A 9505-nucleotide genomic window follows, 5' to 3' on the forward strand; every position below is an offset into this window, starting at 1 on the left:
TGTTGTTATTGTTAACTTCAGATTTGAACTTCTGCATAAATCGATTGTTTAGGAGAAGCAGGCATGAAATTTTGCTGTAGGCATTCAATGTAGGTTTTTGAAGTGATATTGAACGTTGAAGTGCAGACACTGCGGGGCAGAAATTCAGGATCTTAAAGAAACCCGTTTGCGTCGACCATTCCTAAAAATCGAATGTCTGCCGAATTGTATATGCAAGCACTCTGTTAATGATTTCACGATGCAGGGGTATGGCACTTGAACTGTACAGACTGTAGTCCTTTATTGCAGCTCATAGAGTGAGGACACCAAGAGGTGAGCTCCCTTTTATACTGGGTTACCTGCAGTGTACAGGTGACCCTTAGGTCTCTAGCAGCAGCACCCTCTGGTGTACAGGTATGGTATATACAGGGTGAAGGTACATTCAGGTCTAGTGTTACAGTACATCATTGACATGCATACATAACAACACTCCCCCCTAAGCCTTTCCCAAGTCCTTATTGCCATGACATGGGGAGGTGATTAGTAGTGTTGCCCATTGACCGCTTTCCCTGCAGTGGGTCTGCTCCCACTGGGTGTATGTGAGCCCTTCCTGGGGCATCACATTGGTCCCAAAAGCTCAGGCTACATGGTCAGGTAGTCCGCTGGACCTGGGGGTCTCCCACAGGGGGTTTCCTCTGGCATTGACATTACACCTGTAGTACCTGGTGTCCTTTATCTTTCTACCTTTTACATGCATGACACATTGGCTCCGATCGCAACTAGTTGACTCTACACTGTTATCTGTCTTCACATTTTCACATTTTGCACTTACAACGCTTTCTTGTGTATCAGTATCTCTATACAGGGTTACATTTATCACAGCATTTCTGGCATCACTATTCAATGGTACATACTTGTTACTAACATCACTTTTAGAAGCATTCATTACATTTTTCCCATTAGTTTTTCCGGCATCACCATTTAACATTACATTTGTATACCTGCATTCATTTACTGCACTTTTAACTTTAATATCACTGGCATCACTGTGCCTAGAGTGAAACTGTCCCTTTAATTGCTTTGGGTTGCCGGTCTCCTTTAAGAGGGCCTTGCAATCTTTACCCCAATCTGGTTCGCCGCTCGATGCCACGTGTTGCTCCTCCAACGCTGCCCCTTGTGGTCTGGTCGCGGCCACTTTGATTCCAGGTGCTTCGCCTCGTGGTGCGGCCGCCATCTTCTCTCTCTCCTCGAGGTAGGCTGTGGTGATCCTTTTCCCCCCCAGGTTCGGCCATGGACGCCAAGAATCTACCTTCTACACCGATCTTCTTCCCTCGGAGTTCTGCCACGGCCCGGAAGGTGAGGTCGGGCCGTTCGAGTTGGATCATCTCGCCGCAGTATTGTGCAGTCTGTGTTGTCGCCACACAGTTGAGCTGATTTCTAGGTGCTGCGGTGGATCCAAGTTTGGGGCCGCGTAGGATGTCGATTGCTGGGGCCCGGAGGCCGTCGTCGCTCCGACCAATTTGGACTTGCTTCATCCAACTTCTTCCTAACAACGCTGGACCATCACCGGCAACGATCCACAAGGGGAGCTTGTACATCGCACCACCATGGGATACCTGGACATCTACGCTGCCAACGACTAGGATGGTGCCTTTTGTGTAGGTGAGCAGCTTTGCCTGGATTGAGGACAGTTTTGGTCGTTCAGCGGGATTGTTCCAGAGTTTCTCAAAGGCCGTCTGACTCATCAGCGATTGGCTCGCCCCTGTGTCGATCTCCATCGAAACTGGAACCCCGTTGATTTCCACTTCCAATTTCCATGGGGAACTCTCGGTAGAGCAGGTATATATTCCGTACTCTTCTTCCAGGAGATGAGCAGCTTCGTCTTCATCAGTTTCGGAGCCCAGGTGATCGGCCAACTCTTTAGTGACTCGGCGAGTAAAACTTTTTCTACACATTCACTGAAGGTGACCTTTCACATTGCAGCCTTTTCAGGTATAGTCTTTGTATCGGCACTGGTGGGCCCTGTGGTTTCCTCTACAGCGCCAGCAAGTGGATAGCTGGTTGGCCCCATGTGGTGGACTCAGGCTTGCGGGACTCGGGGCAGCATTCTTGCCTCTGAAAGTCGCTATTCTGTTCACTGTGCTCATCAGTTTAGAGTCCTGGGTGTGGGTCATCATTTGTTTGGAGTCGCAGACCAAAATCATGAAAACCTGGCTCACTTTGATTGCCTTCTGCAGGGTGACCGTAGTGTCCGCAGAGAGCAGTTTATGGAGGAGGCCCTCATGGCCGATTCCAATAATGAAAATGTCCCTTAGTGCTTCGGTGAGGTGGTCGCCAAAAGCACACGGTGCACCAACATTCTTAGATCTGCAGCATACTTAGCAATTTCTTGGCCTTCAGGCCACCGGTGAGTGCTGTGAAGATGCTCTTTGGGTTTAAGTTGTTCTTGTATTAAAGTTATGAGCTCCATATAGCTCTAGGTTGTCGCCTTCGCTGGGGCTAGCAGGTCCCTGACAAGGCCATGAATAGTGGACCCACAACTGCTGAGCAGGATGGCCCTGCGCTTGTTCGCCAGCGAGATCAGTGAGTCCCCAGCCAGGTCGTTCGCGATGAAAAAGTGTTCTAGCCTTTCCACAAAGGCATCCCAATCTTCCCCATCAGCGAATTGTTGGAAGTTGCTGAGATTAGAAATGTTGTGCGTGGAAATTCATAACCTCGTCGCCAGTTATTGTATATGCAAGCACTCTGTTAATGACTCCACAAGGCAGGGGTATGGCACTTGAACTATACAGACTGTGGTCCTTTATTGCAGCTCCTGGAGTGAGGACACCAAGAGGTGAGCTCCATTTTATACTTGGTTACCTGCAGTGTAGGTCTCCAGCAGCAGCACCCTCTGGTGTACAGGTATGGTATATACAGGGTGAAGGTACATTCAGGTCTTGTGTTACAGTACATCATTGACGTGCATATATAACATGCCGCTTTGGGGTCAACAGGCCGACCCGATTAAAATTCTGGTCGGGGATTTTTCGGCCTGAACCCCATCCCGCCCAAGTAGATGCATGGCTAATAAAATCAATTAAAAAAATATTACCAGGCATTTTCACCTCCATGCGCGATCCCCCACCGCGCAGTACCCCCAGCAGGTTTTGCTGCCGGTGCACCCTCTGAAGATGAGTGCGGCCGGCAGTGTGGCCATCCTTAAAGGGGAGGGCCCACTGCCATGGCTGTAATGCAAACATTTTTGCCGGCCAACTTTGCGGGCAACCTGGCACACCTTCTTGCGTGCCAGGCCACTGGCCCGGCCGAAACCCTCCCTGGTGGCCAAAGTTAAAAAAATGCTCGAATCTCTCCCCTTTAACAGAGGGGAGAGAGCGTGGTGACGCACATGCACTGTGACGTCACCACGTTGATTGACAGCGGTGGACAGCCCTACTGACCCATTTTCAGCCAGTCAGCCTGGCTTTGAGTCTAAGGCCTGCCCCCATTATGATCCATTTCCTGTAGGACTTTGAAAAAAATTCAAAGTCCTGAAAATGGATCTAGCCACCGCACCAAGAGTTCCAGCGGTAAGTGACAGCTAAAAACTCATAGGTGCCCCAGCTTTCTGGTGCACCTGAATTTCGGCCACTGTATCTCTCACTTGACTTTCTGTGATGCAACTGCAATCATAAACTTGTACAGGACCAAGAGTCCAGCCACACAATGTGTTAGCAGATGCACACAAGTAGTATATATTGGCACCACTGGGTTGCATGGCTTTGGACTATACTCCAATTAAATCTCTCCAATTTGTCTTCCATCTTTCTCACAGCACTGAAGCAGCCCTGACCAAAGTTATGAATGACATAAGAACATAAAAAATAGGAGCAGGAGTAGGCCACCTAGCCTCTCGAGCCTGCTCTGCCATTTAATAAGATCATGGCTGATCTGATCACGGACTCGGCTCCACTTCCCTGCCCACTTCTCATAACCCTTTATTCCCTTATCGCTCAAAAATTTGTCTATCTCTGCCTTAAATATATTCAATGGCCCATCTTCCACAGCTCTCTGGGACAGAGAATTCCACACATTTACAACCGTCTGAAGGAAGAAATTCCTCCTCATCTCAGTTTTAAATGGCAGCCCCTTATTCTGAGACTATGTCCCCTAGTTTTAGTTTCCCCTATGAGTGGAAATATCCTCTCTGCATCCACCTTGTCGAGCCCCCTCATTATCTTATATTTTTCGATAAGATCACCTCTCATTCTTCTGAATTCTAATGTGTATAGGCCCAACCTACTCAACTTATCTTCATAAGTCAACCCCTTCATGTCCAAAATTAACCTTGTGAACCTTCTCTGAACAGCCTCCAATGCAAGTATGTCCTTCCTTAAATATGGAGGCCAAAACTGTATGCAGTGCTCTAGGTTTGGCCTCGCCAATATCCTGTACAGTTGTAGCAGGACTTCTCTGCTTTTATACTCCATCCCCCTTGCAATAAAGGCCAACATTCCATTTGCCTTCCTGATTACTTGCTGTACCTGCATACTAACTTTTTGTGTTTCATGGACAAGGACTCCCAGGTCTTTCTGTACTGCAGCACTTTGCAATTTTTCTCCATTTAAATTATAATTTGCTTTCTATTTTTTCTGCCAAAGTGGATAACCTCACATTTTCCCACATTAAACGCCATCTACCAAATGTTTTCCCACTCAGTTAGCCTGTCTATATCCCTTTGCAGATTTTTTGTGTCCTCACAATTTGCTTTCCCACCCGTCTTTGTATCATCAGCAAACTTGGCTACATTACACTCGGTCCCTTCATCCAAGTCATTGATATAGATTGTAAATAGTTGAGGACCCAGCACCGATCCCTGCGGCACCCCACTAGTCGCTGTTTGCCAACCGGAAAATGACCCATTTATCCCGACTCTCTATTTTCTGTTAGTTAACCAATCCTCTATCCCTGCTAATATATTACCCCCAACCCCGTGGACTTTTATCTTGTGCAGTAATCTTTGATGTGGCACCTTATCAAATGCCTTCTGGAAGTCCAAATACACCACATCCACTGGTTCCCTCTTGTCCACCCTGCTCGTTCCATCCTCAAAGAACTCCAGCAAATTTGTCAAACATGATTTCCCTTTCATAAAACCATGCTGACTTTGCTTGATTTAATTATGTTTTTCCAAATGTCCCGCTACTGCTTCCTTAATAATGGACTCCATCATTTTCCCAATGACAGATGTTAGGCAAACTGGTCTATAGTTTCCTGCTTTCTGTCTGCCTCCTTTTTTAAATAGTGGTGTTACATTTGCAGTTTTCCAATCCGCTGGGACTGTCCCAGAATCCAGGGAATTTTGGTAGATTACAATCAATGCATCCACTAGCACCACAGCCACTTCTTTTAAAACCCTAGGATGTAAGCCATCAGGTTCAGGGGACTTGTCCACCTTTACTCCCATTACTTTACCGAGTACTGCTTCATCTTCTGTGTCTATGATGCGCTATGCGTCCCTGTCCTCCTTGACCCTGCTGGAGTGTTTGACATGCCATTCACCTCCAACACCTCTCTGTTATCCACTTTGTGGGACTGCACTCATTCCTTTTTTGGCAGAGGTTTTTTCCTCAGCTGCTTTGTTGCTACAGCCAGTGTCCACTCTTATTGCTGCAAGACCACCTTCTGCTATAAACATGCTTTTTCAACTGTGATTTGTGGTGGTGCATCCACATCTCAAGCCCCAGTATTTTCACCTGCAAACTGCAGTATTAAAGCAAAGTAAACTACACAATAATGTTGGGACAGCAGACTTCATGGCACTGAGAAATGTGAATATCTAACTCACAGTTATGTTGGATGCTTCTTCAGAATGATGTGTTATGCTTTCAGTTGAACTGCATGAAAGGCGACCTACCAGGGTGATCAGCAAGTGTAGCCTGATTGTCCACACCCACCAAAATACTACCAATCATATATGCAGGCATTATTGAACACAACTGGTAATGACTGTAAGGTCTGCGTCAAAGAGAGATAGATGCAGAGTTGTGCCATAGGCTCAAGGGCTCCATTAAACATAGGAATGGCACAGCCAATTTCCATATCATTCTGGTGTGGGGTCCACCTTCTTGCAAGCATGCTGCAGTGCTGACCTATGGGGATAATGGTATGGAGCAACAAAGAGAGTAACCCTCCTTGTAAGCGACTCCTGTACCAACTAGCCCACTTCAGTAGCCACAGTAGGGAGTTGAGTGCTAGGCCGCACTGTCACTAGCCTGCAAATCATACCTTCCACCTAGGTTTCCTTTTCCTGAATTTCTGCCTGTTGTTTCTTAGTTCCTTCTCCTTTCGTTTCGGCAAAAGCTGAGAAGCCTTTTGAACCTTTCTAAATCGTTCAGAATTTTTGTCACCCTATTCTGTCATTTTCCTATAATTGTTTCTATCCCTTTAAATTTCTCTCTCATGATTAGTGTGTTCCCTTCACTGTCAAAATCTGCACTTGAACAAAGATAATGGGCTGACCTTGAAAAGATTGGGTACAAACAGCACACTTTCAGGTGAGCCTGTCCAATGAGCTTCTAAACCTTCAGCAGCTCACCCAAAATATTTAGATGAGGCCCTACCATAAAAATGGTTTGGGCCTCTCACTGGAGCCATAGGGCAGACGTAGTGCACCCACCTCCCGCCAAATGCGCGCTCCAGTTGAAAATCACCCAACGTCAAATCTAAATCTGTGGAGCTTTGGCAACCGGACTTGTAATTTTACCCAAATCACAACATGCAACCTATATATCTAAGACCAGCTGGTTTGAATTATGAGAAACTGGTTCAATCCCACAAGGTACATGAAGGGCTACTTATGTGCAACTGATTTTTCCCAGGACATTAGGAAAGCCAGCTGCAATAGAACCCTTATGTTTGATATATTGCTGCTAGAGGACTCAAAGGGAAATGTGTATAATGACCTCAGTAGGTGCTGCTATGACTCATGGCCCACATTTTGTCATGGAAGACTGGCTGCTGACAAGTGTTATTAGATGGGGTCACCCTGTGACAAATGCAGATTTATGTCCCTGTTTGATGCTAGCATATTCTGCAGTCCAAATGAAAATAACTCCTCTCCTCAATGTCAGTGTCATTGTAACTCCACGCTCAATTTTCAACTTGCCACAGATATGTTTTTGATACTACTTTTTAAAAAGAACATTTACAACAGGATTTAACCCTTGACTTTCCACCCATCAACTCTGAACGAGTGGGTAATCTAGCCCATTCGATGCTAACGTTATTCTTCTAGTCACCAAGCTACCAAAGGCTCTCATCATTGTCAAAAAGTAGAAATCATAATTTTTTGTTTAAAACATTCACATTGTGTCTAATTACAATACAAAAACTCTGTAAAACGCTTTGCTTCATTTCACACTGAACTATGATATTCCTATCAGAGAAATCCACAAATATTGCATTTTCCTCCTGACAGGATTGTGCTATCAGGATGACTAATCTTGCAATGTTGTGTGTAAATTTCCAACAGAAAATTAAACAGTATTCTTAGTGTATGTGCTGCTACATGATCGTTACATCTCACTTTATAGCTCATTTGTAGACCTCCTTCATTAATATGCCAACAACTTCCTATTGGTCCACTGTTTTTGCCTTCCAGAGCTGTGTTCCATTGCCATCTGACTATACCAATGTGATGTATTACTGCAATTTCTTTGCCATCCCGTTTGAATTCTGGATGTTTCCAATTCTAGACGTTTCCACCATGTTTGTGATTCTTCTATTCCTCCCCAGGCAAAAGTACAATATTTGCAGAAATCCATAACTGTGCTGGTGGAAGAAAGTGTGGGAAATCTATTTTTTTTAAATCCGTTTCTTAGTTTGGTCTTTGCTCAGATTGCAGATTGGAATAGTGCCCTTGGGGAAATATTTTCCTCCACTTGCTAATTCTGTTCCCTGCTTTATATTCACATCCATTTTTGTGCTAAAATTAGCGAGGGAGGAAAACACAGTCCTTAATTAATAACACAAATCCCACAGACCTCAGTGGGGTAGAGCTTCTGAATTGTATTTATGTAAGAAAGGATCTGAAACTCTCAAAAGGTGCTATGCTGTCGAACAGAATCCCAATGTTGCTTTGTGCTACAGCAAATTGGTCAATGTCAAAGCTAGCAAAGAAAAGAGAATTGTACCCTCTGAGCTGAAATCTTTGACTCACCTTTAGCCATTGTAAGGGTATTCGTGGCATCTCTTTATTTTCGAATCAAACACCTGGCATTGGTTGAAATTACTCACAACTATTCTGATCAGTATTTTTTTTCCTCCCCAGATGTACAAAGTAGTGGTGATAAAATCTGGCACCTATGATGGCAGCCAAGCTTATATTGAACGGCGATACTCGGACTTTGAAAAATTACATAAAAACATCTTGAAGAATTTTAAAGAAGAGATAGAAGAAATTACTTTTCCAAAGAAAATCATGGCTGGGAACTTTTTGCCGGAAAAAATTGCTGAACGCAAATTGGCATTCACGGACTATTTAAGACAGTTGTATGCGATCAAAGATGTGCGTGAATCTGATGAATTTATTGAGTTCTTTTTCCTGCCAGAGGTGCGAGAAGGATACGGGTGCCTTAGAAGCGGACAGTATACCAGAGCTTTGAATATTCTTCTGAATGTACTTAGCTTGCAGGAAAAACTGTACATGCGTTGCTATGATCGGCTTGTTCTTGCACTCAGCGCTATCAGTGTGTGCTGCAGAGATTTGGGTAATATAGATGGGGCCTACCAATTTTGCGAGAAAGGTGGGCTTATTTTGCATAACTACAGTCGCCACAAATACCTTATCCCTTTGCTGAAGGTTCAGATTACTCTAGGTAATGAGCTGGGCAAGAATATGCAGCACCTCCAACGCAAGGTGACCGAGCTCGAGGAACGACACGGAAGCCAAAGCAATCTGCCTTCACTGAAAGAGCTAGTAGTGCGGGAATACGTACAATAAGCCTGATGGCCCCATCTCCCCCAAAAAGAAAGGTTTTTGAGCAGTTAACTGAATTGCCAAAAAGGTTATTGCCACATTTCTGCTAACATATTTTTTGTGCATTTTATTTTTTTTTTTATTTTCTACAATGTGCAGTCAATTCCATCAAAACTAGGGTAATTTTCCAACAAAAATCTTGATAAATAATTTAAGTCATATATATAATATAGATACCAACAAGTATAAGATCACCTGAAATCGATAGGGTGCATTATCTGTAAAATCTGCAGCTTCTCCTTACATGGCCTCTCTCTGGGATGATCTATAATCCAGATTCTCTGCTTAGTAGTTTAAAAGAAATACAAGCGCATCTTGTTGAGCTCCCTGATCATTTAGTGGGCAAGTAGATAATACTGACCAATGTTTGGCTTTGTAATGAGCAATTTCTGGTTTGCAAGCCGTGAACTCTTGATCAAACATGATCTTTAAACAAAACTAGCCATTAAAGCAAATGCTCTAATGGCTATTTTTAACCCCTCCAACTATCACACACCGTCTTACCCC

General features: G+C 44.5%; 1 protein-coding gene across 1 annotated transcript in view; it reads left to right on the plus strand.

Annotated features, from left to right (window-relative positions):
* Positions 1–9037, plus strand: part of snx20 (sorting nexin 20) — a gene marked incomplete at its 5' end in the record, with an annotated part of 32130 nt that extends 23093 nt beyond the window's left edge. Inside the window, one exon of the mRNA XM_070896935.1 lies at positions 8291–9037. Within this exon, the coding sequence (XP_070753036.1) occupies positions 8291–8962 (672 nt within the window). The remainder of the gene's footprint in view (positions 1–8290) is intronic.
* Positions 9038–9505: the final 468 nt, after the last annotated feature.

The sequence above is a fragment of the Pristiophorus japonicus genome, chromosome 13, assembly GCF_044704955.1.
Source record: "Pristiophorus japonicus isolate sPriJap1 chromosome 13, sPriJap1.hap1, whole genome shotgun sequence".
NCBI lineage: Eukaryota > Metazoa > Chordata > Chondrichthyes > Pristiophoridae > Pristiophorus > Pristiophorus japonicus.